At 39.2% G+C, this 27,830-nt stretch overlaps 1 protein-coding gene and 1 pseudogene across 8 annotated transcripts in view; one reads left to right on the forward strand and one right to left on the reverse strand.

The window, feature by feature from the left end:
- The window catches only part of PCCA (propionyl-CoA carboxylase subunit alpha), a 404,001-nt gene that overhangs the window by 52,861 nt on the left and 323,310 nt on the right, over window positions 1-27,830 (forward strand). For all 8 annotated transcript variants that reach the window (XM_027065165.2, XM_027065168.2, XM_053217534.1 and 5 more), the window contains exons 5-6: window positions 14,788-14,901; window positions 16,693-16,746. In XM_027065165.2, the coding sequence (XP_026920966.1) occupies window positions 14,788-14,901; window positions 16,693-16,746 (168 nt within the window). The remainder of the gene's footprint in view (window positions 1-14,787; window positions 14,902-16,692; window positions 16,747-27,830) is intronic.
- LOC113601206 (uncharacterized) lies at window positions 26,403-26,501 on the reverse strand (annotated as a pseudogene).

Consider the following 27,830-nt stretch of genomic DNA (forward strand, 5'->3'; position numbering starts at 1 on the left):
ACAGTGGAGTCTGCTTGGGATTCTCTTTCTCCCCTTCTCTCCCTCTCCCCCTCTCAAAATAAATGAACTTAAAAATGTTTAAAAAGAAACCAAAATATACTTTTTCTTCTTTACAGGATCTCTCTCCTATTAAATTTAAAAATGGTTAATGGTCAAAAGGAGAAATGCAGATAGCTCATGAGTGTGGAAAATATACCAAAAGTCATTGATAGTTAGGGAATGCAGACTTAAAAAATTGAAGAATCATTATTTTTCTCCATTAGTTAATTAAAATCAGAAAGATCAGTTATTTAGTGGTGGTACAGGGAAATTCATCTCCAGTAGACATGTTAATTGATGTAAGCTTTTAAGTGTGTAGTTTGTAGCATTTAAACTTTCAAATATTTTGCTTACAGAAATACATACATGGCTACAGATTGGCTTGTTAAGGGAAAGCCTATTGCAGTTTATAATCCCTGCAAATTGGTAACAGTATCCATTATTGGAAGAATGGTTAGATAAATTGGGGTTTACCCAGGTTCCTAGGACATCTGCAACAGTTAAGCTAGTTGCAAGAATAACCTATAGTGTGATACAATTTATGGGAGGCAAATATTAAGCACACGATAAAACCATGCATTTTCATGCCTATATGTGCATGTGAACATGTTTAGGTAAGACTAGAAGGACACACGTAAAACTGTTGGCAATTGCTTTTAAGGTAGGAAGTGGGAGTCCTTTAAGGCGGTGGGGAGCAGTGGTTATCTTTATTGCTTGAACTCTGTGTTTTCAAAATCATAGTAGTTAGAGGGCCTGGGTGGCTCAGTCAGTTAAACCTCCAATTCTTGATTTCAGCTCAGATCATGTACTCTGTGTTCATGATATCAAGTCCCGTGTTAGACTGTGCACTGACAGTGTTGAACCTACTTGGGATTCTCTCCCTCCCTCTCGCCCCTCTCCTGCTTGTGCTCTGTCTCTCTCAAAATAAAGAAATAAACATTAAAAAAATCAAAATAGTGTATATTCATACATTCCTTGGGTGATTAAAAGAAAACAAACATTTGGGATGCCTGGGTGGCTCAGTCAGTTGAGTGTTTGACTTTAGCTCAGGTCATAATCTCATGGTTTGTGGGTTCAGGCCCTGCGTTGAGTCCTGTGCTGACAGTTCAGAGCCTGGAGCCTGCTTCAGATTTTTTGCTCCCTCTCTCTTGGCCCCTCCCTCCCTCCCTCCCTCCCTCCCTCTCTCTCTCTCTCTCTCTCTCTCTCTCAAAAATAAACATTAAAAAAATAAAACCCCCAAATTTAGGAACCTCTAGATGGTTCATTTTTTATGCATAGTGTCATCAATTTGTGGCACATATTGAGCAATGGTAAGTGATGGCTCCAGTAGTTTTTTGAGATCTCATGACTTTGTTGGCTATCTGTATTTTAAGTTATTAGAATTGACATGTAGCTATTCATATGCTTTGGAAATACTTTTTAAAAACACCCTAATTACAATTGGAAGTAACTCCTTAATCGTATCTCTCAAATTTCACTCTGCCATTGTTTCAGAAATTTGTATTCAGAACTATGATATATGTAGGTTTGTCTTCATCATTAGAGTCCTGAATGCATGTGGGATAGCTTTTGTTTAGCAAGTAGAAAATGATTACAGTCTGGAGCTGAGCCCATACTCTTATTATTAATATTTTTCTTAACTCTTCCTTTGTTTTCCTCCCTTGGTGCAGTTTTTCTTAGGTGATAATATTTACATTTTCTATATAGCTAAGCTCTACAAATGTATTCTTTCATCATTGCTGGTCAGTGATAGGCTGCAAATTGTGATTGAATCTTTATTGTGTGTGTGTATATATACATATATGTATATACGTGTGTGTGTGTATTATATTCAGGTAGTCTCTACACCCAGTATGGGGCTTAAACCCACAACCCTAAGATCAAGAGCCACATGCTCCACTGACTGAGCCAGCCAGGTGGCTCTGTGTAGTTTGTTTTTTGTTTTTGTTTTTTTTTAATTGTAATATATATAGAATGTACAATTTAACACTTTATTAACTTTTGATTGTATAATTCAGTACATTCACAGTGTTGTGCCACCATCACAACCATCTGTTTCCAGAACTTTGTGATTGAATCTGTAGATTTTATAAGATCTCTTTCTGGGTTGTCTTTTGTCTTTATGGCCATATGTTTGGCTACTGATAGTGGTTTTATTCCCATCTTGGGGACTTCTAGTTAGGTTTGTGAGGTACACATGCACATATCTGTTAGCTGTTTCTCTGTGGTGGGGTCTCTTTGAAAAGTAGTATTAGTCTGCAATCAGAGAGTTGTTGTGCATTGTGTGTGTACCGAGCTTTCCCAAAGAGTTACAGGGAGAATAAAGTAAAATATCCTTGTGTGCCCAACCATTACATTTAAACTGACATGAAAGACTAGTCTCCTGTTTTTCTTTCTTTCTTTCTTTTTTAAATATGAAATTTATTGTCAAATCGGTTTCCATACAACACCCAGTGCTCATCCACACAGGTGCCCTCCTCAATACCCATCACCCACCCTCCTTCCCTCCCACCCCCCCATCAACCCTCAGTTTGTTCTCAGTTTTTAAGAGTCTCTTATGTTTTCTTTCTTTTTTTAAAAAACACATTTAAGTTTATTTATTTATTTTGAGAGAGACAGAGACAGTGGGAGAGGGGCAGAGTGAGAGAGGGAGAGAGATAATCCCAAGCAAGGTCCATGCTCTCAGTGCACAGCCCAATGCGGGGCTCGAACTCAAGAAACTGGGAGATCATGACTTGAGCCAAAACCAAGACTTGGTTGCTTTAACCAACTGAGCAACCCAAGTGCCTCACCTGTTTTTCTTTCTTGTTTTGCATTTGTTGTTCAACCCAGAGAAGGCTGTCTTCTATTTGCTATTCTAGTAAGTTGGTCCCCACAATTGCCAGACATGTAATTTGTTAGATCCAGTAGCTACTACTCTGAATCCCCATCTTAGTCACTGTGTCTGTGGCATGCAGCCCTGATGACTGTCCCTGTGTTTCCATGGCTTTCTTCTCCCTTTACATCCTCTGGTCTCTCAGGGCTCTGTGCATCTGATGCCCTCCACCCGCTGCTGGAGTGCCTCCTTGAGTGCCTTCTGTCTCCAGAGTCGTCTTTGTCAGGTTAATTCTAACTTTCTCTTCATTGGCTGCAGTTATTAATCAAACATTTATAGTAGGTCACTGCGCTATGGGCCAGAAGTTTCTCGCACAGCAGAGCTCACAGCATAGTGGATTAAAAAAATGAACATGAAACTTCCCAATTTTTATGTAACAGCATTATTGAGGTACAATTTGCATATCATAAAATTTACCATTTTTAAGTGTACAGTTTAAAGAGTTACAGTAAATTAAAAATTTTTTTAATGTTTATTTTTGAGAGAGAGAGAGACAGACACAGTGTGAGTGGGGGAGGTGCAGAGAGAGAGGGAGACACAGAATCCGAAGCAGGCTCCAGGCTCTGAGCCATCAGCCCAGAGCCGACGCGGGGCTCGAACTCACGGACTGTGAGATCGTGACCTGAGCTGAAGTTGGAGGCTCAACCGACTGAGCCACCCAGGCACCCCCCCAAAATTTTTTTAATGTTTATTTTTGAGAGAGACACCGCATGAGTAGGGGAGGGACAGAGAGAAAGGGAGACACAGAATTTAAAGCAGGCTCTAGGCTCTCAGCTGTCGCACGGAGCCTGAAGCAGGGCTTGAACTTATGGACCGTGAGATCATGACCCGAGCTGAAGTCTGATGCTTAACTGACTGAGCCACCCAGGCGCCCCACCACTGTCCAGTTTTTAGCATGTTGCCATCACCCAAATGGATCCCTCATGTCCATTTATAGTCCTTCCTTGTTCCACTTCCATCGAGGTAGCCACTCATCTGCTTTCTGTCTATAGTTTTGCATTCTCTAGAAACTTCAACTAAATGGAATTTTATAATTGTTGGGGTTTTTTTTTGTGTCTGTGTGCTTTTCACTTAGCATAGTGCTTTTAAGATTCATTTGTGGTTGCATTGATCAGTTCCTCCTCCCTCTGCCTTTGGCTGAGTACTGTTCTATTGTATGAATATAACACATTTTATTCATTTACCAGTTGCTGTGCATTTGGATTGCTTCCAATTTTTAATTACTATGAATAATGCTGTTATGAACATGTGTATACATGTCTGTATGAACATATATTATCATTTCTCTTGTGTATATACTTAGGATTGGAATTGCTGGACCATTTGGTGACTATACTTACACTTTAGGTATTGCCAGACTGTTTTCCAAAGCAGCTGCAGCAGCTTACATTCCCACTAGTAGCGTATGAGGGTTCAAATTACTTCTCTTTCTTGCCAGAGCTTGATATTATCTTTTTTATTATAGTCATTCTGGTCAGTGAGAATTGGTATTGCATTGTGAATAATGGTGTCTTGAGAAGAGCAAAAGTTTTAAATTTTGATGAATTCCAGTTTCTCAAATTTCTTCTTTTTTGGATCAATTGCAGGACACTGACATCTATGGAGCATATCACTTGAGCTTCCTTGTGCTTTGTTTCTGTTCAGCTATTTAAGATATTAAGCAGATCCCTTTATCCCCCTCCACATCCTTGCCTTGTCTGTGTTTGGACAGTACTCGCATTCTTTTAGGGTCGTAGTGACTGTTGAGCCCTCTGTTCCCCAGCTCTGCTTATGTTCTTCCTGCTCTGAGCCCCTTCAGGACTGGGGTGATCATGGTTTCCCACTCTCGCTAGTCCCTGGAAACCTCACCATCCTCGGGTGGTTTTTCTAACCCTATTCACACATCTGTGTTATTTTCAGGTAAACATGTTTGATGGTGTCACTTTATTCCTAGAGAATCCTGACTGAACTAATGTAGACTGAAAAGCATTTCTGAGAGAGGGAGTGGAAAACAGTGGCCTATGAGCTAATTCTGGCCCATCACATGGTTTTGTAAATAAAGCTTTATTGAAACACAGCCATGAGCATTTGGTTTTGTACTGTGTGTGGCTGTTTTTGTGCTACAAAGGCAGAGTTGAGAGGTTTGATGGAGTCTGTGCTCTGCAAAACCTAAAATATTTATGGCCCTTTACAGAAAAAGTTTGCTGACCCTAGCTCTGTTGTATTTAAGGTAGCTCACAGAATCTCCAGGAGGGCCACAAGTCATAGATAGCCCCGTCAGGTGAAATGAATCTGTTCAAGAACAGTCCCCACTTCCACTCTTGACCATTCTTGGCAATTGTGATATTCTGGGATAGACCCAAAAGTTCTTCTAGAGCTGTTCTATGAGATCTGCCTGCAGGAGTACCACTTCACATTACTCTGACTTCTTGGGGTGTGCCTGATTGCTGGAACTGAGATCACACATATGCACGCTAATTACAAGGGAGTCTGGGAAGTATTCTTTGCTTTTTGTCCTTGATAGTAGAGGAAAGTAATTTAGAAAGGAATGTTGGAATGGTCATTTTGGTGAGTCTTCCTACAGCATGGGAAGTTACTAACCACTATTAATTGTTTTTGTTTTTAACATCCCTTGTTATGAAATTCGTTCTTATTCTCCCTCTCCTGCCCATAAACCAACCCAAAGAAAAAAACCCCTAAAATAGTTAAATGTTAAGGAAGTAACCCCTGTCCTAGAAGATGGTAAGGATACATCTGCCACAGTGCTATCAGTGCCAAAAGTAGACAACAATCCATCAGAGCAAGAGAATTTACTCCTGTGAACACAGCAAATAGTAGGAGCGTCAGTGTGGTAGTGTTGGTCGTCAGCTCACAAGCCCCACGGCAGGGTGTGATCCTTCTGTGCTGTTGTGGCAAATGAAGTGGGGTGTGTCACAGCTAAGGGACACAGGCCTGTCAAGAACCGTGTGTTACTCTAGTCTTCACTGTGAGATTTTACTCTCCTTGCAAGCTAACGAGTTAGCTCTCATGGTTTCATGGTGCTCATGGTAGATAAAAGGCTGCTGGGTGACAGATGAATGGCTGTTTACTGCTCACAACCATGGCAATGGCCGCAGTATCAGCATTTTTGCTCTCGTTCCCCAAGTCCCAGTTCCCAGAAGGTGATATGAAGAGGAGGATACCTGCACCTGAATGGTTTGAGCTAGAGTTTTTCTCACGTTAATGGACCATTAGCGTCTCTGCCCATCGCTCCCCAGTTCTTCTCTTCCAGGGCTGTTGGCTATTCAAACACTTGTGCAAACATAGTTTGAGACAAAGGCAGTTGGTGCCTTACTCACGTGATGCACAGAAATACAAAATACTGATGGAAAATTTTGCCAACGAGGGTCAAGGATTGCTACCTTTTGTAGCAAGCAGCAAACAAGTGTCCCTCCATCAGGAGGCAAGTAGTTCTGTGATAGTAAAACATGCACCCATAGTGACTTAGATGCCTGGCATATGTGACTGGTTACAGAAACTGCTCAGGATGAAGAGCTGGTTTAGACTTCCAGCGATTTGGAATACTGAGCAAACATGTTTGGGGTGCTCAGACCCATGGTGAACTCCGGGTGCCAGAAGTGTATCACCACCAGTTATTTTCCTCTTGGAGAACCTCTTAGACTGATCTGGCCATATTCTAACGAAATCACTATTTCCAGCTCACTAATCTGGTTCTTCTCATTAGGAAGAATTAAGTTGGGGACCCGTTGGTGGCTCAGTTGATTAAGTGTCTGACTTCAGCTCAGGTCATGATCTCATAGTTTGTGGGTTTGAGCCTCATGTTGGGCTCTGTGCTGACAGTTCAGAGCCTGGAGCCTGCTTCTGAGTCTGTGTCTCTCTGTCTCTGTCTGCCCCCCCCCCCCACCCCTCTGTCTCTTTCTCTCAAAAAGAAATATAAGAAAAAAAAAAAAGAATGAAGTTGGTGCTTATGGCAGTGATTATACTTGAGATGTTATTATAAGTAATAGATATTGATATTACAGAATACGGTAGTTTAAATAGGATGACATTCAAATATTCCCTCACATCTAACAATTTTAGGTTAGGGAGGTCAGTGTATTTCTGTGGATGTACAGGGGCTTTGGTTCTTGTACAAGAAGGGGCTGCCTTCTTGCTCTGTTATCCCTGAGGGCATGGATGGGTAAACTTTGCCTGGACAGACTCAGAGTAAATATTTCATGTCTCTGTCCCAAGTACTCAAATTTATAGTTCTAGTACAAAAGATGCCCTTAATAGGTATAGCTGTGCTCCTATAACACTTTTACCAAAGCAAGCATTGGGCTGATTTTGGCCCCCACTATAATTTGCTGTCCCTTGTCCTATGAAGTTGCCTTAGTTTGCATAGTTGAACTTGGTTCCCACAACATCTGTGTTCCAGGATAAAGGAAAGAACATGGCCAGAATTCAGAGAAATAAGATTGTGTTTAAGTTGTAGATAATTTGGAAGTTGTATGTTTCACATTCTGATCCCAGTGACTCAAACTTGTTTTATTCACTGATGTGAGACTCTTAGTCTGAGAAATCTTATCTCTAGCTGGACAGTCATGTGCCATGAGAGTAGGGGAATGAAGGTTTTTGGGCACAATAGCAATCTGCCATAGTGGTATGATGTCTGTAATTTATTTTTAGTGTTTATTTTCAGAGAGAGAACATGAGCAGGGAGGGACAGAAAGAGTGGGAGAGAGAGAATCCCAAGTAGGCTGCACACAGAAATAGTCCTCAACTTTTTCTGAATGCCTCAATCTCTACAGTGTCGGCACTCATCCAATTTGCTGGGGTTGTAGATTTCATCTTCTGCATCTCTGCAGCCTTTTCTTTCAGCACAATATTTTACAAATTTTTTTTTTTAAGTTTTTATTTTTGAGAGAGAGGGACAGAGTGCAAGTGGGGGAAGGGCAGAGAGAGAGGGAGGCACAGAATCTAAGAGAGAGGCAGGCTCCAGGCTCTGAGCTGTCCACACAGAGTGGGACACAGGGCTCATACCCATGAGCTGCGAAATCATTACCTGAGCCGACGTCAGATGCTTAACTGACTGAGCCACCCAGGCACCCCCACAAAATCTTTCTGAAAATTCTTTCTGATGTTGACAAAAGCATGTCCTCTCTTGTTCCAATGACAAACACATCTGTTTCATACACTGCAGTTCAGGCCCCTTCTGCCTTGGAGTTGGCCAGTTCTTTACACATGGATGCGAGAGCAGATGTGAGGAATGTCACCGCCATCCTGCTTTCTGAGGACTCAGTGCAGAGCCTGACACAAGGCTAGATGTCCAGAATCGTGAGATCATGATCTGAGCCAAAATCAAGAGTCAGGTGCTTAGCCAACTGAGCCACCCAGACACCCCTATCTTATTTTATTTTTGGCAGTCCCTCTATTCAGTCAGATCATGAACTAAGCCAAAGTCAGGCCCTTAACTGACAGAGCCACCCAGGTGCCCCTTATTTTATTTATTTTTAAATGCTTATTTTTGAGCGAAAGGCAGAGAGAGAGAGAGAATGAATAAATGAATGAATGAATGAATGAATCCCAAGCAGGCTCCTTGTTGTCAGTACAGAGCCAAACTTGGGACTCGAACTCATGAACTGTGAGCTCATGACCTGACTCAAAACCCAGAGTCGGTGCATAACCGGCTGAGCTACCCAGGCACTCCCAGGGATGGCTTTTAAAAGCATTTACAACTTGCCCATATGTCAGTCAAGACTAAATCTTTTTTTTACTTCATTATTATTATTATTTTAGAGCATGTGGGGAAAGTGGAGCAGAGAGAGAGAGAATGTTGGGCTCCTTGCTGGGCATGGAGCCTACTTGACTCGGAGCTTGATCTCATGACCATGAGATCATGACCTGAGTCAAAATCAAGAGTTGGACCTTAAACCACTAATGTCACCTCAAGACTAAATTTTTAAGTAAATGGATTTTTGTTGATGACATTAGTGGTTTAATATATAGCAGTATGGATATTAGAAATGGATGCTTCTTACTGAAATTAGTGCTATTCAAGATATTTGGATTGGCTGAAATATTTCAGAGACCTTTCACCCTGGCATGGACAAGATATAAAAATCTAGTAGGGCATTTACCTTTAGGGATTCTGCTCTGTTCTTGAATTCCATATTTTTGGTGTCCCACCATCAGAGAGGAGGATTTCTGGTAGTCTTATAGCAACTGTAAAGATAGGAAAATCTTGCCTTTGGAGTTTAATTATGCATCCCTTGGTGACCCTTTCATGCAAGATGGTAATCAGATAAGAATTAGGATTTTATTCAGCACGTGGAACAGGTTATATGCTGTCTTGCTGAGAAATGTTTGCTTAATAAATGTATCTGTTGCAGACTTTGGACTGAGTTGCTTTTATTATAAACTTTAGCAAGATGGGTTAAAGGAGTAGCTGATCCTCACCCAGCTCTTTCTGTTCAACTTTTTGGTGTTTACCATCCTCTCCAGTAAGAACCTAAGAGTTGTATATGATGACCGAATTGGCTGAAATTTGTTCGTTCATTTTTTTCTTTTAATTTTGTGCTAAGAACACTCAACATGAAATCTGGCCTCTTAACAGACTGTAAGTGTAAAATACATTTTTGTTGAATGTAGTTACAATGTTGTACGTGGATCTCTAATGCTTATTCATCTGTATAGCTGGAACTATGCCTGTTGATAACTCCCCATTTCTTCCTCCTTTTGCAGCTGGTAACCACCATTCAGCAGTCTTTGATCTTATGAATTTGACTGTTTTAAATGTCTTCTGTAAGTGGAATCATGCAGTATTTTGTCTGTGTCTGGCTTATTTCATTTAGTATAATGTCCTCAAGTTCATTCATGTGGTCACACATTGCAGAATTTCCATTTTTAAAGAGACTTAATAGTATTCAATTGTGAGTGTATATCATACTTTCTTTATCCATTTAGTTGTAAATGGATATTCAGAATGTCTCTAAACACATTTTAGCTATTGTGGATAGTGCTGCAGTGAACCTGGAATTGCTAATAGCTCTTTGAGATCCTGATGTCACTTTTTTTTTTTTTTTTTTTTTGGATACATATCCAGAAGAGGAATTGCTAGATCATATGGTAGTTCTTTCTTTCCTTTAAAAAATTTTTTTTCTTAACCTTTATTTATTATTGAGAGACAGACACAGAGCGTGAGCAGGGGAGGGGTAGAGAGAGGGGGAGACAGAATCTGAAGTAGGCTCCAGGCTCTGAGCTGTCAGCACAGAGCTGACGCAGGGCTCCAACTCACAAACTGCGAGGTCATGACCTGAGCCAAAGTCGGTTGCCCAACCAACCGAGCCACCCAGGCGCCCCTCCTTTTTTTTTTTTAATGTAAAGTCCCAACGTGGAGCTCAAACTCATGACCCTATGGTCAGGGGTCACATGCTTCACCAGTTGAGCCAGTGATGTGCTCCATGGTAGTTGTTGTTGTTCTTCTTTTTTTTTAATGTTTATTTTTGAAAGAGCGAGGGAGTGCTCATGCAAGCAGGGAGGAGCAGAAAGAGGCAGGGAGAAAGGATCTGAAGCGGGCTCTGCACTAACAGCAGAGAGCCTGATGCGGGGCTTGAAGTCACGAGCCATGAGACCATGACCTGAGCTTAACTGGACGCTTAACCAGAGCCACCCAGGCTCCCTCTTTTATGTTCTTCTTACACCACCAGTGACTCCTCCTTTGCTGCTTTTGTCAGAAGGTGATCTTGTCTGTTGCTTCACACACTACATAGGAACTGCCAAAGGTCAGAGCCTTTAATTTCTGCAACAAGTCTGTAAATTTACCTGTATTTATACCCATTCTTGGCATTTTCCTGCTATTTAGAAGGAAAGAAACATTCCTGATCTTATCCCTGCTGCATTCTCTGTACTGGTGGCTCGAGAATGTCTGTGGAGAGGAGCTTCTAGGCAGCACAGTGCCTGGGGAATAGGTGCTTGGGGGGCTTGTCTTGGACTGCACAACAAGCTGTTTGTTCTTCTGCCCCTCCTGCTTGTCTTTCCTGTCTTCTTTTCTTTTCCTTCATCTGTTTTTCTTTTTAAATCCTGGCGCGCGCGCGCGCGTGTGTGTGTGATGATCTCTATCCTCTGTTTCCCCTTACCTCCTAGCTCTGACACTCACTTGTCAAAAACCATTTACTGTGAATTTTTCATCTCTCAAGTGTTTTTTAGCTTCTTACTTTCTAGAAGAGTCCTTCTTAAGGGCATTTGTTCAAGCATTTCCTAAGCTAAAATAATGGACAAAACACTTCAAACCTTTTCTCAGCGATCACTCTGCTTCTCCCATCCTTTACAACCAACCATATTTAACTCTGCACTTCCGCCATTCCGCAATCCTTTTCACCTTTTCCTTGTGGTCTTAGCACATTGATAATTGCTTTTGCTAAGCGTTTGTTTTCATACTTGGTGTCTCCTTCCCCCTCTTCCATCCTTCCCATCGCTCCTTGCCGCTTCTCCCAGGGGCCAAAGTAAGAAAATATGGTTCTAGTCCTTCTAGTTTCTTTTCATTCCTTTGTTTTTGACTGTATTCTCAGAAATGCAAATAAAGACTCAGCAAACCCTTTGATTCCATGATTGATTCTGGGACAGTTCCCTTTACTGATAGGAAAATAGGATTTTAGGAAATTGAGAGTTTTGCAACTAGCAAGAACCTATTCTCTTTTCCCTGTAATTTTTAATTTTTGGCTTTGTCACTTTGCAAATTGTATAAGTTATGACAGAAGAAAAATAGTAAAGTCACTAATTCTACCATCCCCAAATAATCATGAATAAATGTGTCATGGTGTTACACCTGTAGTTTTACAAAATGGAATCAAAGCAAATGTAATATTTACTGACTTAAATTCTCATGTTTTATTTTCTAGGGGTGAATTGCCTTTCTAGAATGATGTGCAAGAATGCTAGTCTGTTGACATTTGTATGTCTCTTTGGACACATTGTATAGAATAGAAAGAAAGGTTCTTCTTTGCGCCGCCCCCCCCCCCCCCCATCGTTAGAAATAGGATTTTATCTGGTTTTTAAAAATGTTTTTTTCTGGGGCACCTGGCTGGCTCAGTCAGTGGAGTTTGAGCCCCATGTTGGGTGTAGAGATTACTTAAATAAAATCTTTTAAAAAAATGTTTTTCCCCCCTCGTTTTTCAAATTAAGATTGTTGCAGTTGGCATTCTTTTCATTGCCTTTTCAGTGTGTTTTTTTTTTTTCCCTAGAGTTTATTTACTTATTTTGAGAGAGAGAGAGTGTGAACAGGGGAAGGGCAGAGAGTGAAGAAGAGAACCCCAAGCAGGCTCCACACTGTGAGTGCAGAGCCCGATGTGGGGCTCGAACTCAAAAACTGTGAGATCATGACCTGAGCTGAAATCAAGAGTTGGACGCTTAAGTGACTGAGCCACCCAGGTGCCCCTGCCTTTTCAGTCTTTAAGGGTGACATTTGCTTGTTGGTAACGTTAAAGAATTGGGTTTGATTTGGGTGGGTACTGAAGTGTGGATAGATCGTATGAGGCATTGCCATTCTTCTCAAGGAGCACATCTAATCTACAGTCTGTCATCCAGGCAGTGTCCCACCTCATGTTGTGGTCACATTGGATGATATCCCAGGGAAAACTCAAGTATTCATGGACGTGGTGGGGAGTGCCCACCTGACTGCAAATCTTCTTGAGTGATAGGTTTCACAGACCCTCCCAGCATGACAAAACGTCTTCACACCTGCTTGTCTTCCCTATCTTTCTTAGTCTGTAGTAGTTGAGAATGTATTTAAAAGCTTTCATTCAGATCTGCTCTAGTGTACTGCTTAACACTAAGATGCAGTGTTTTTAACCAAGGAGAGTATCTTTTCCAAGCATATCTTAGGCATCTAATGGACTAACATGAAAATGTCCATTAACTCAGTTTTAAAATTCAGGCACAATTTCTAACCTATCTGGATCTAAGTGTTTAAAGTCATTAAAAAAAAATCAATGAGGAAGACGATTTTTTTCAGTTCTGTAATATCAAAAACACACTTTGTTCTGCTATATTATTATTTGGAAAATAAAAGGCCAGTTCATGTACTTTTCTCCTATTTAAATAAAAAAATTGAAAATATAAAACTATATGTTGAGGAAATTAATAATTAAAAACCTGTTGGAAAAGTTTCTGAAGATTACTTTGTACTTAAAATCTTTTATTTTTGTCTTTGAAACTTGTAGCCAGCAGTAATCCTAGTTAATTGATTAGTTCTGTTTAAACTTTTCCACAATTGTTACATATTACTGAAGTATATAAAAAGGGATTTATATTTTTCAAGATACTGAAGTTCTTGAAACATAAATCCATCTAGTCATTGATAGGCAGTAATAAGTTGCTGTTACTACATGGCTTGAATGTAGTTGGTTTTGTATTAGCAACCCAGTGAAATCACATCAGGCATTTAGTACAACAATGATGACAAAATTGAAATTGAGTTTCAAAACTTTTTTTTTAAAGCTTATTTTGACAGAGAGCACAAGTGGGGGAGGGGCAGAGAGAGAGGAAGAGAGAATCCCAAACAGGCTCTGTCTGCCAGCACATGGCGGGGCTTGAACCCATGAACTGTGAGATCATGACCTGAGCCAAAGTCGGATACCTAATAGACTGAGCCAGCCAGCTGCCCCGAATTTCAAAAGTTTTTAAAATTGAGGTGCCTGGATAGCTTATTTGGTTAAAGGTCTGGCTCTTGATTTTGGCTCAGGTCATGATCTTGTGGTCCAGGCGATTAAGCCCTGCGTCAGGCTCTGTGCTGAGCATGGAGTCTGCTTAAGATCCTCTCTCTCTCTCTCTCTCTCTCTCTCTCTCTCTCTCTCTCTCTCTCTTACTCACTCCCCCCCCCCCCCACCCCATGCCCCACTCCCTTGCTCAGGCGTGCTTGCTTGTTCTCTTAAAAAAAAAATGCTTCTTAAAAATTACTTCACGGCGAAGAATATAACTTAGCAGTATTGAAAAGTACTTTCTATCTTAGACTTTTGGGGGGGTGGGCTCATAAATGTCCAGGTATATGCAAGTGCTCTAGTTTTTATGTCTGCTTTGTAAAATAAAGTTAAACTGATCGGAAATTCCTTAAACTGGAAGACTGTTAGGGAAATCCATTTCAAAGATACATGAATCCCATTATCATTTTAGAATAGGTTCTTTTTAGAAGTAAATAAGTTATTCTTTTCAGGAGTGAATGCCTACACTTAAAAATAGACTTAAAATGTTTTAAAATAAGTAGTCTTAAAAATGAACTATATATTCTGAAGTTTTGAGTAGACTGATGCACACATCTGCTCTTCTGGGAGAAAGGTAAAATGGATGAGGATCAAATGTGAGGGTATTTAAATGATCATCAAGATTCTGTGGCTCATGTGTAGTGATAGTGAACTCTTTAGTGGTGAACTTTAATTTATGCTTAGTGCTGACCTGCTGCTGTGTAGGGACACTCACTGTGTCCCTTCATTCAGTCCCTTTAATTATCCCTACTTCCTTGGGGAGCTTGCTTAGAACTGAGCATGAGTGCTTCTCGGGGAAAATACGGGGCTACTCTGGCTACATGTAACAGGGTAGTTTTTGATACGGGATTTATGTATTGATGAACCAAGTAAGGGGCTAAAGTTGTTTGCAGGGGGTTTATTTAATCAAATTGGTAGGGAATATTCTGGAAGTTACCTGGTTAGAGAGTGATTAGGCTTCTAATAAATGACAGTCATGGTTAATATACCTCTTGAGCTTCTTTGTTCCACTCTTCTTTTTTAGTGCACTTTTTAAAAGAGATCTGACTACTTAAATGATATGTGAGACAATCAGATTTGGAATTTTGTGTATATTTGCAGGGGATGGGAGTTCTTTGTGCTGGGAGCATCTGTTAATGCAGAGATTTGTCTCTTCAGGTTCATGTGAAAATGGCGGATGAGGCTGTCTGTGTTGGCCCAGCTCCCACCAGTCAAAGCTACCTCAACATGGATGCCATCATGGAAGCCATTAAGAAAACCAGGGCCCAAGCTGTGAGTCTGAATGAATCTATCTACTGCAGCTGTTTCATATATAGCGAGCAGAAAGCTAGAGTTGGTATTCAGGAAAAAAAAAATAAGAAAGAATGATTGAAAATGCTGTTGCAGTTAGTTCATGTCATATGAGTTAAATGTGTCCGAATTCGCTACTGGAAATCAAAGGCTTTGTAGCATCTGGCAGTGTTGGTCGCTGATCCTGCAGGTGGCTGTTGGATTCAGCTTTCACACCAGGGAGCAGTTTCAGTTCATTTCCAAATTTGCTAGGGAAAATAAAAATCCCAATTAGTTTTGAGTATTAACCCTTTCAGTGTAATAAGATAAAGAAAAAAATCTGTATTACCAGTAGGATCCAAAAGATTCTTCTTTAAGTTCTCTTTTAATCATGTTAACCTTAGGACACCTGGTTACACTTCCAGAAATAAAAACTATGCAATTGGTAATTATTTCAGTTTGATAATGTCAGTGGAATACACTTGCACGGAGAAATAAATAATGCTTTCCATGTCTAATTCTGTTTGAATGGGTGGAATCCAGGGAAGGAACTGGTTTCTGACATCAGGAATAGTGTTTTGTTGTTAGTGGGTATATACGTTTCATATCAGAGAACTAATTATATATAATGTTGTAACTACTGGGAGTCATCTCTGAAATGGGATGGAAACAGCCAACACCAGCAATTAGCCTGGAGTGCTTCAGTTAGCGCTCACGTGTCTTTGAAAGAAATGTTTTAGTAAGATACAGGTTTAGATAAAAACTGAATTCATGGACCCATATTATAGATGTTTACAGTTTATTATCAGAGTTAATGAAGGTAAAGCTCTTAACCTTTTGACGACAGCTTGTCAGAGTGCAATCTTTCATGAAATGTTCCTGTGAAATGCAGTTGATGGAGTGAAACTTTTCCTGTGATGCAGTCATTTCAATTCTGTACCATGTTCCTAAAGCGTTTAAAAATCTCAGATGTGTAGCTACTTCTAGATTATGGTATTGGCTCCTTCCAAAATTTGACTTTCCTTCTAGCAGACTTGTTTTCTTGGAAATACATTCAATGCCGACGAGTGATAGAGTGGCTACATTTGTTTGGCTGGTGTGGTAGAACAGGACGGTACAACGTGGCTTGTGAGAGAGGATTACATAGAGTGGTTGTGAGTGGCTAAATGGGTTGGGCCAGGGAAGAAAGAGTAGACATCTAGTTAGCATAAAAAATTTCAGAATACAAAGAAAAAGTAAAACCAGACTTTGATTTTACCTAGATTTGACAGAAACTGCTCACTGGATAGTGGTTGAGTATATTCATGTTATTAGGAATAAGATGCATTTGTTGGCTTACCCAGGGTTTTAGAAAGCAGTAGTTCCTGAGACTGTAAAGGAAGGGGAATTAGGAGTTTTTCATCTGTCCGTCAATGGTTTTGTTTAACCTTGTACTTCGACCCACCAGCCATTAGAAATTTCTCCACTCTTGTGGCCAAAGGCAGCCTCAGAAGAAGTAGGGAGAGTTTGGGTCGTGTTGAATAGCATAGTCAGATGTAGGTGGATAGGCAGAATTATGGTCCCGATTGTGGCTACGAAAAAGGTAGTGTGCTGCAAGTGAATGCTGCATAGTCGGTCTCTTGGAATTTGGGTCTGTACTCAGGAATGTGAGTTGCGGCTGCCAGTATTGAGGAGAAGTAACCTTACTCAAGGCCCTTAAACTATAAGTACAATAATGCACTCTCTGTGTTGCTTACAAAAGGTTTTGTGAAATTTTTTGTAAAATTGAATGTGTGTTTTGTTTTCATTTCTAAGGTACATCCAGGTTATGGATTCCTTTCAGAAAACAAAGAATTTGCCAAATGTCTGGTAAGTTTGTAATGGATCAGAATCTGTTGACTTCTATCTCAGAAAGCAGCATAATGGTATTGCTTTTGTAAATGTGGGTCATGATGCATTAAAGAATTTTAATTGACCCATCAATTCTTTGAAAATTACTTGTAAAAAGTGAAGAGTTTTTGTTCTGAAACCCAGGTCTTGGTTTAAAGAATAAAAGTGGAAGAGTTATGAGATCACCTTTATACCTAGCTAATGACACTGAGTTTGTCATATACTATATGGACTTTTTAAAAATTCGACTCTTCAGATTTGTAGCTAACTATGTCAAAGAGTCCAGTGATTTATTATTATAACACAAGCATGGACTGTGAAGCCAGAAGTAAGATTTTATCTATTTCCCTTTTCATTGCATATTGTGATATTTAAGATCAAATTTCTGTTTGGGGAAAAGACTTTTGTATTACCAAAGTCTTTTCCAGATATTACCACCTTGGTTAAATGAATTGAACTACATTCAAGATGGTACTGAAAACTTAGTGTTCAGGTGCTAAACTAGGATTTTGAATGTTTCAAAAAGCTCATTGGATCAGTTATCCCAGGAGGTATCTTAATTTACTATTCTAATATGTTATACTTTATTTCTGTGAAATGTTTATATTTTGTTGTTTCATGGATTCAGAATTACTTATGAATATAATTTTCTAGATGAAATTTTGACTTAAGATCCATAAATTTAATTTGGACAATTTTTGAGATCCTAGAGTTCTAGTTTAGAATGATTTATTTTAACCAATTGATAGGTTAAAAACCAGGGCCTAAAGATTAAAGTGAGGCCTGACGGAGTTGTGATGTAAGGTGACACAGATAGCTAATGGTAACAGGTGCCTGGAGAGGGCAGATGAGGTGGAAGCAACCAAAGGCCCACATTTACCACATTTACCATTTGTGCAGCATGTGCACACTTTCCCATTTCTATTCTTTTTTGCTAGCCTCTTGCCTGAAATTTTGACTGAGTTGTATCGTTATGTCAAAAGTGATTTGAATATAATACATGTGAATGTGCTTGTACAATATAATGTATTAGACTTAAGTTTGTGTAGATGAGGAGTCTCTAAACCATGGTCCATTGGCCAGATGCAGCCTGCCGCCTGTTTTTGTAAATTAAATTTTATTGGCACACATCCATGCTCGTTCATGTACGTGATGTCTATGGCTGCTTTGGCTTTATAACAGCAGAGTTGTGAAGCTATAGCAGAGACCAAATAACCTGCAATGCCTAAAATATTTACTGTATGGCCCTTTGTAGTAGAAATTTGCCAACCCTTGGTATAGAGTATCTGGGTCTCAGAGAAGTTAAATGACACAGCCTGTTGTGTGTTCATCCATGCATTCAATCGTTAAAAAAATGGTTGTTTGCTATGTTTATATTTGAGAAGGATATAAAAAGGCATCAGATGTGTGTCCTGCTCATGAGGGGGGCTCACAGTCATGTTGTGGAAAATAAGTCAAGTCCACAAGTGACTTCAGTTCAGGGGAAAAATACTATGAGGAAGTTCACATTCTCCTTAAATGAAGGATATTTCCATCAGGGGCTTTGCGTTAGAGAGAAGAGTATAGAATAGGTGAATGACCACCTTCCTTTCTGACTAATTTTCTTTCTAATTTCTCCTCCATTTCCCATTGTCAGTGCTATGCCTCAGCCAAGACAACAGTGCCATTCTCAAACATGGCTAGTTCTTTCCTGTTCCATCCTTTTCAGCACTCTTTACCCTGTGGGCACACCGATCCTCTCCCACATTTCCAACTTCTGCCTGTCCCGAAAGGCATGGTTCACATGTTACTACTATCAGCATAGTTTCCATGCCCTTCAGGTGAGAAGTAATCTCTTTCTTCTATTTGCTAGAGCATTTTTTTTTGAGATTTCTTATTTGATATACCACTTTCCATAATAAAATTTTTCCTTTACTGTATTTTAATCTCTTGAGATGAGAGACTTGGTCTCATTGGTCTTTGTTTCCCTTTTGTTTTATATTTTAATGATTTCTGCATAGTAGGCTCAATGAATGTTATGGAAAGATTAAATAATTACTAGATTAAAAATAATAAAACAATAACCTGCAAGAAAACTTTTCGTCTATCACAAAAGGGACTGCTTTATAGTTAGAAGGCAATGTTGCTGTGTTTTGGTTCACAACAAAAATATGCAGCTAGTGATAACTAACCCTGTCTTTTTTTGTGTGTATTGTGGCAAGATTCTTTTTGGGATATAGCTTAACTGGCATTAAAATCTTTTCCCATTGGAGTGTGCCATTTAAAATGCTCCTTTTGGGATATCTAGGTATAGTTGGTAAGTTCCATAAAAAATAATACAGCATTGAAATGAAATTGCCTACTGATTATGTTAGGCGATATAAACATTGTGTGATTGGTGACCAGCCATTGGATTCAATAGTTACTCTCAAACTGAATATATTCTTAGAGATATGCTTTACGTTGTAGTGGTGATAGATTACCATGTTGGTGGTGGTGACTTTGGCAAGGAGAAGCTGAAAATTTTTTTTTAATGTTTATTCATTTTTGAGAGAGCATGAGTGGAGGGAGGGCAGAGGGAGAAGGGGACAGAGGATTCAAAGCAGGCTCTGTGCTGACAGCAGCGAGCCCAATGTGGGGCTTGAACTCATGAACTGTGAGATCATGACCTAAGCTGAAGTCAGATGCTCAACCAACTGAACCACCCAGGCACCCCTGGAATTTTTTTTTTTTTTAAGTTGGATACTGTGGAGTTCCTTTTATTATAATACCATATCTTATGTTTGAGATTTAATCAAATATGGAGGTCCCCCCCCCCTTTTTTTCTAGTTCTGTTTTTTTTTTACTGTCTTTTTAAAAAAATATTTGAGAGAAAAAGAGAAAATCCCACGGAGGCTCCACACTGTCAGTGCAGAACCCAGTGTGAGTCTAGATCTCACAAACTGTGAGATCACGACCTGAGTGGAAATCAAGAGTCAGATGCTCAACCAACTGAACCACCCAGGCACCCCTGGAATTTTCTTTTTTTTTGAAGTTGGATACTGTGGAGTTCCTTTTATTATAATACCGTATCTTATGCTTGAGATTTAATCAAATATGGAGGTTTTCCCCCCATTTTTTTCTAGTTCTGTTTTTTTACTGTCTTTTAAAAAAATACTTATTTTGAGAGAGAAAGAGAAAATCCCATGGAGGCTCCACACTGTTAATGCAGAGCCCAGTGTCAGGCTAGATCTCACAAACCGTGAGATCACGACCTGAGTGGAAATCAACAGTCAGATGCTCAACTGACTGAGCTCCCCAGGCACCCTTGATTCTGTTTTTTAAAATTGCTGTTCAAAGACCAGCATATTTATTTTGCTTATGGAAAAACAAGTTGTGCTTTATGTGATACATTGTTTTTTTTAGAAACATTAGAAAATATACAGTAAACCAAGGATAAAAGTATACTGAACATTATGGTTTTTTTTTCCCAAGACTAATTCTTTTTTTTTCTTTTTTTTTTGTAATAACAGCCTTCATTTGGGCCTCTGTGTGCGAGTATGTTTGTGGGTACCTGTGACCATTATTCTTTATGCTTAATTTACATGCAGTGGGATCAGATTACCCAGAATCCCTACTGTACCTGATTTAAACCAAATCATACTTTGTTTTTGCTTAAATCATGGAAAAAAACAAAGCTACAAATCACCCTCATGAAGAAATTTCAGTAATTTTCAGTAATCTTAATGTGCCGAGCAAACAGATTTCATTTCCAAACTGTGTTTCATTCTGTATTTCCCTTCTGGGCTCCTTGTATTCTGAGTGGTAAAAACACAGTGATAGGAGGCTATGAGGAGAATTAAGAAAATAAATTCTTTAATTTATGAAAGAGCTTTGAGGGCGCCTGGGTGGCTCAGTCAGTTAAGCGTCTGACTTCGGCTCAAGTCATGATCTCACAGTTCATGGGTTTGAACCCCACGTCGGGCTCTGTGCTGACAGCTAAGAGCCTGGAGCCTGCTTCGGTTTCTGTCTCCCTCTTTCTCTGTCCCTCCGCTGCTCATGCTCTTTCTCTCTAAAATAAACATTAAATTAAAAAAAAAAAAAAGTAGAACTACCTGCTCTTGAAAAAAGGAGGTATTGGTTTAAAGAGATTTTAGCGGCTTATGGGTGGCTCAGTTGGTTAAGTGTCCAACTTTGGCTCAGGTCATGATCTCTCGGTTTGTGGGATTGAGCCCTGCATCGAGCTTTGTGCTGACAGCTCAAAGCCTGGACCCTGATTCTGATTCTGTGTCTGCCTCTCTCTCTCTGCCCCTCCCCTGCTCACACTCTGTGTCTCTGTCTGTCTCTGTCTCAAAAATAAGTAAACATTAAATAAATATTAAAAGAGATTTCATAGTGTTCCTCGTTAGTTTGCTAACATATGTATGTGTATAGATATAGTAAGTATATATATATAAGTATAGTAAATATATATATATTTATTTAGCAATTTATTTTACTAAAGCACAGCATTACAAATTATAAGGATTAGCTTTATGAGAAATTTGTACGTTAGATTTAATAGTTCGTGTTTCACGTTTGGGTCTTGCCCACGTATTTAAAAGATACGTGTGTACATGCATATCGACGGTGAGTTTTATCCACAGTGCTCAGCATGGAAGCTTATAGAGAACTGTAGCAAACACTTCAGATTTGATGATCATATTCTTTTATCTCCTTCTGTTGGACACCTTTTAACAGGATAAGGAATATAACTGTTCAAAAACAGTGATGAGATGTCATTTTTCTCTCCATTGGATTTACCAAAAATTTAAAAACTGGCTGTAATATCCAGTGTAGGCAAGTGGACAGGAAAATTGTTCTTGGGAATATAAAGTATTTTAGGCTTTTTTTTTTTTTGCTAGAAATTTACTAGTATTTATTACAATTTAGTGTATATATTCTTTGACTTGACAAGGAACTTCACCTACAAAGACAAACCTTAAGAAATGTTCATTGTAAGGTTGTTTGTAACAGCAAAACTTGGAAATAAGTTAACGTTGTTTCATCTGTAAAATGAAGAGAATGACCCCTACCTGCAAGGTTGTTGTAAAGATGGGAAACAACTTATATAAAGAATTTAGCACAGAGTCTGGCATTGCCAGGCAAATCATCTTAATCTTTATAATTGTTAATAATTACTTTAGTAGAGGAGAGAGCTGTTGAAGAGCATTTAGCGACAAGGATATAGTTGAAGTTAGTGCTTTTGGGAAATTAGTCTGATAGTTTTCATGTCTATTTTGTGAGTTTAGATTTTTTTTTTCCTGTTGAGGTTAATAGTTTGATAGAATTATACTGCTGTATATCTGTGCGTAATAATGTAGTTTACAAATTATTATGACCCATGATTTCTTTCATTCATGCAACCACCGAAGCTGGATATTATGAACTCTGTATAATGAAAGGAAAACAATGACTCAGGTACAGTGACCTCTAATAGTTACACTATGCTAGTAGTAACAGAGTCAGGACTTGGCCTATGTTGGTTGACTTTCAGGTACAGAGCACTTGAAATAAAAACCACTGTGCCCTCGTTGGCTAAGTTGGAAATAGAGCATTCACAGAGAACCCAAATAGTGAAGACCAAATAACTGTGGTCAACTTACCCAAAGCTCATAGAAGAAACCTTTCTCTCCATTTAACAGTAATACAGGTAGCGCATGGTCAGATTGTAGGAAAATGACTGTTGTGTAGGCAGAAACTTGGAAGACAGCATCTTGCTGGGTCCCTTGTCTCACTTGGGAGATTGTAATCCATAGTGCGTTATTAGAGTTAAGTGTGTTTTAAGCGGTTTGTAACTGATACTAAAATTCTGAAGTTAGCAAGTTAGCCAATAGTTTCATTTAGCACTATTTTTGTTCTTAAAATAGTAGAGTAAATTTAAAGTGATTCATATGATACTCTATTCACTCATAGTTGTAAAAACTTTTTTTTAGATAGGAGGATAAAGGAGAGGCTTAAACCTTGCAAGTCTAGAATTGTATATAACTCTGATTTTATCTATATGTAGGCTGTGATCTGGGTAACTCACAGAAGTATGTTTTGTGCATGACTGTTGAAATTTATTTATATCATGGCTTAAGAAAGTTGAATAATGTTACTGCAGTGTATTTTGTAGATACCTAGTTTTAACTATATACGTTTTCTTAACATTAGTAGAAATTCCATATTGGACATAGATCTTTGATTTTTATTATGTTAAAATGAAACATTTTTGAGAATGTAAAATCTTAAATTTAAGTCACATGCATATTCTGGAAAAGAAGGTTTTCTCCATCTGTGAACCTGTGACCCTAGCCCCCAGTTTGGAAGCTACCACTGCAACTGTATTTATATTCTTCTGGAGTGAGTGTGTGTGTTAGAATTTTGCTATAGTTTTGTCTTATTTGCCAAAGTAGATTTTGTTTATGAGAAAAGAAGTGACACAGAATATTTCTTGCCTTCCCCCAGGCTTTTAAAAATAGGTATGGAATACAACCTACAGATACACTAGCACCATTCTTATTTAATCTTCCCGACAAGCTGTGTTGTATTATCATCATCCCTTGGTGTTAAGAAGAGAATAATCTCAGAAGTAAATGCCTTGCCCAGTGTCACATAGCTAATCAATGAGAGTATAGTTTGTAACAAAAGTTACAAATTCTGTACTCAGTAAATGTTCCAAATTGCTTTGAAGATGGATTGAAACTAGACTGGGTTGTTAGTGTTTTGTTTGTTTCTTTTGTTTTTTTGTTTTATAAAAGATAGCTTTGGCTGGTGCCTATTTTTGCTGTTGATGGAGGCTCTTTCTTCTCCATTCTTCCTCCCCTCCGCTTGGTATGCCATTTTTAAGGTCTGAAAACAGCTATTTCTTTTGTTTTTCTGATCTTGTGATCTTGGATCCTAGTGAAAGTAACTGTCTTCACTTGGATTTGCTCACTTTTTGAAAGAGCTGGTGGAAATGTAAAATAGTCATTGATACCTTTTACCACTCTGTGATTTTATGTATATATATAAATGCTTTTTATTTATTTGAGAGAGAGAGCGCAAGTGGGGGAGGGGCAGAGGGAGAAGGGGACAGATGATCTGAAGTGGGCTCCAGAATGACAGCAGTGAGCCTGATGTGGGGCTTGAACTGAAAAATTGTGAGATCATGACCCAAACCCAAGTTGGACACTCAACCGACTGAGCCATCCAGTAGCCCCCCACTCCTTGATATTCTTAAATTGAATCAATCTCATCTCCATGGATTTGGAGGGGAAAGTTTGGCAACTCTTCTGACAATTTAAAAAACAATTTTTTTAAATATTTATTTTTGACAGAGAGAGCATGAGCGGGGGAGGGGCAGAGAGAGGGGGAGACACAGAATCCGAAGCAGGCTTCAGGCTCTAAACTGTCAGCACAGAGCCTGACGCGGGGCTCGAACTCACAGACCGCGAGATCATGACCTGAGCCAAAGTCGGACGCTCAACCGACTGAGCCATCCGGGTGCTCCCCTTCTGACAATTTTATAGTATATTTGTAATTGTGACTCTTAAATGTTATGTTCAGGATTTATGAAATAACTTCTTAAAACCCTTATCATAACAGAATGTCTTTGGAAATGTTTGAGAAGTTTATTTTCCTGTGTGTTGGATTAGAGTTCAGCTTCTAGAGTATTTGTTGAAGAATTTGAAGATTTGAATAGAAATGCTCTGACATGGATAAATCCTCCTTTATTTTTAGGGAGATTTTTTAAGGGTGTAGACAAGGCAAATTCATACAGGTTTCTGGGGTTTGGGGATGCCTTCAATAGGAAGGTTAAGAATGTAGGATTTGAGGGGCACCTGGGTGGCTCAGTCGTTTAAGTGTCCAACTTTGGCACAGGTCATGATCTCACAGTTAGTGGGCTCAAGCCCCTCGTCAGGCTGTGTGCTGACCCCAGTTTGGATTCTTTGTCTCTCTCCCTCTCTCTGTCTCTCTCTCTCTGTCTCTCTCTCTCTGTCTCTCTGTCTCTCTGTCTCTCTCTCTCTCTCTCTTTGCCCCTTCCCCACTTTCACTCTGTCTCTCTCAAAAATAAACATTAAAAAAAAAAATGAATCTAGGATTTGATGAAGTTGGGATTTCCTGCTCTTGGCTTGGTTAAAATAGCTTGAATTTTATCCTATGAACTTTCCTTCTCCCCTAATTCCTTACTGTCCCCTTCAGTTATTAGCACAGTCTGGAATTAGTTAAAATTCTTCTTCTGCCACATGGTAGCTATGTGATCTCAGATAGGGTGCTTAATGTTTGAAGACTCAAGTGTCTTATGCTCACAGTTCACACAATATATATTTCCACATCTGACTCTTTATGTTGAAAACATGTCTCTTGTAGCAGTGTGTAGGTGGGTCATGCTTTTTAAATCATTCTAATAATCCATATCTTTTTCAAGTTGTGTTTAGACAATTAAGGTTTTTTGGTTTGCCTAATTCTTCCTTCCTTCCTTCCTTCCTTCCTTCCTTCCTTCCTTCCTTCCTTCCTTCCTTCCTTCCTTCCTTCCTTCCTTCCTCTCTCTCTCTCTCTACCCCCCTTCTCTCTTTCTCTCTTTTTCTCTCTTTCTTTCTGGCATGAGTGGGTGATAGGGGTTGGGGGGGAGTGGAGAGAGAGCCAGACAGAGCCAGACACAGGGCTCAACATGTGGCTCGATCTCACGAACTGTGAGATTGTGACCTGAGCCAAAAATCAAGAGTTAGATGCTTAACTGACTGAGCCACCCAGGCGCTTTGCCTTATTTTCTTTACTAACAGCTTTACTGAGGTATAATTCCCATGTCCTAACATTCACCCTTTTGTCATAAACAATTCAGTGCTTTTTAGTATTGTCATGGAATTGTGTAACCATCTTCAATATGCAATTCCAGTAAAACTTACTAACATTTAATAAATTACTAGTGTGACTGCATTTATGGCTACCATTTTGTTTGCTTTCTGGTTGTCTCACTTTTTTTTTCCTTCTGTTTTCTTGTTTCTCTGGATTATATTAAATTTTGGAATTCCATTTAAAGTTACCTATTAGACCTTTTACATTTTTTAGTGGTTTTTCTAGGGATTACAATATACATCCTTAACTTTATATGGTCTACTTAGAGGTAATATTACACTATTTCATGTAAAATGTAGACATGTTACAGTTGTATAGGCACCTAGGTGGCTTAGTTGGTTGAGCATTCAACTCTTGATTTTGGCTCAGGTCATGATCTCATGGTTTGTGGGATGGAGCCCTGTGTTGGGCTCCACGGTGAGCATGGAGCCTGCTTGGGATTCTCTGTCTCTGTCCTGCTCATGCGCTCGCTCTCTCTCTCTCTCTCTCTCTCTCTCAAAAAAGAATTTGCAATTGTACAGTCCCCCCCTTCCCCCCATTTTTCCATCAACATTCTCTGTGTTAATAGTTGTCATGAGTATTTCATCTGCATAGATTACAAATTCCATAGGAAAATGTCTATTTTTGCTGTAAACATGTTTGAGGTAAGTTAGGACATTTCCTTCATTAATGACGCAAGTATAAGTTGAAATTGAGACTTATTTTCACTTTGGTCCATTTTTAGGAGAAATTCTTCGTTTTTTAGAAAATTTTTAATTACATACATATTTAATTATACATAATTATATAACATAGGATTACCCTTTTCACTATTTAAAAAATATATGGAATTCTTCATGAATTTGCATGTCAGTTTTGCTTAGGGGCCATGCTAATAATCCTCTCTATCTTTCTAATTTTAGTACACGTGGGGCCCCTTTTCTCTATTTTTTGTAAATGTTTTTGAGAGAATTTCAAGCAGGCTCTGCACTGTCAGCACAGACCTCGATGTGGGGTTCAAACCCACAAATGGTGAGACGATGATCTGAGCTGAAATCAAGAGTTGGATGCTTAACTGACTGAGCCACCCAGGCGCCTCCCCACTTCACCATTTTTAAGTGTACAATTCAGTGGCATTAAGTACATTTACAGTGTGCAACTCTCACTACCGTTTTATTTTTCATCATCCAAAACTGAAACCCTGTACTCATCAAACAGTAACTCTCATCAGTTGAGCGTTCGTCACGGCTTGTGAGTTTGAACCCACACTGGGCTCTCTGTTGTCAGCACAGAGCCTGCTTCGGATCTTCAGTTCCTCTTTTTCTCTGCCCCTCCCCTGCTCGTTCTCTCTCTCTCTCTCTCTCTCTCTCTCTCTCTCTCTCTCTCTCTCTCTCTCTCTCAAAAAGCAAAAACAAAACAACGAAAACAGTAACTCTCTACTACTCCCACCCCTACCCAAGATAAGGTCTGTTTTACTTTCTGTCTTTATGAATTTGCCTATACTAGGTAACTCTTATGAGTGGACTCATATAACTTTTGACCTTTTATGTGTGGCTTATTTCACTGAGCATAATGTCCTTGAGGTTCATCCATGTTGTAGTGTGTGTCAAAATTTCATTGCTTTCTAAGTCTGATAAGTCCATGGTATGGCTATACCACATTTTTTAAATGTTTATTTGTTTATTTTGAGAGAGAATGCATCAGCATATGTGGGAGTGGGGCCAAGAGAGAAGGAGAGTGAGAATCCCAATCAGACTCTGAGATGTTAGTGCAGAGCCTGACGTGGGGCTCAATCCCAGGAACTGTGAGGGCATGACCTGAGCTGAAATCAAGAGTCAGGTGCTTAACTGACTGAGCCATCCAGGCGCCCTGGCTGTACACATTTTTATCTGTCATCTATTGATTGTCACTCAACTTGTAAATGAGTAGAAAGTTGAAATCATGCTTTTAATTCTGTTGTATTACCGAAACTTTCAGTAGGTGCTTGCTCACTGTTTGATAGGTGAGAAAAGTTGCTGAATTAAAATTTGGAATTCTGGAAATATAGAAAGGGCACTTTGAGAAACCTCCCTGTATTTTTAGGTTGTGATGCTACTTTTAATTTATAGTAACTTTGTGATCTCTTAAAATTGAGTTTCATCTATTTATTTGTATATAATCCCTAAATTTAGAAGGAACTCAGTAGGAAACACTTTTTGTTGTTCTAGTGAAAGTAGTAGATTGAAGATTTTGTCAGATTAAATGAGGTAACATTAATTATCACTGTT

The sequence above is a fragment of the Acinonyx jubatus genome, chromosome A1 (genome assembly GCF_027475565.1).
Source record: "Acinonyx jubatus isolate Ajub_Pintada_27869175 chromosome A1, VMU_Ajub_asm_v1.0, whole genome shotgun sequence".
NCBI lineage: Eukaryota > Metazoa > Chordata > Mammalia > Carnivora > Felidae > Acinonyx > Acinonyx jubatus.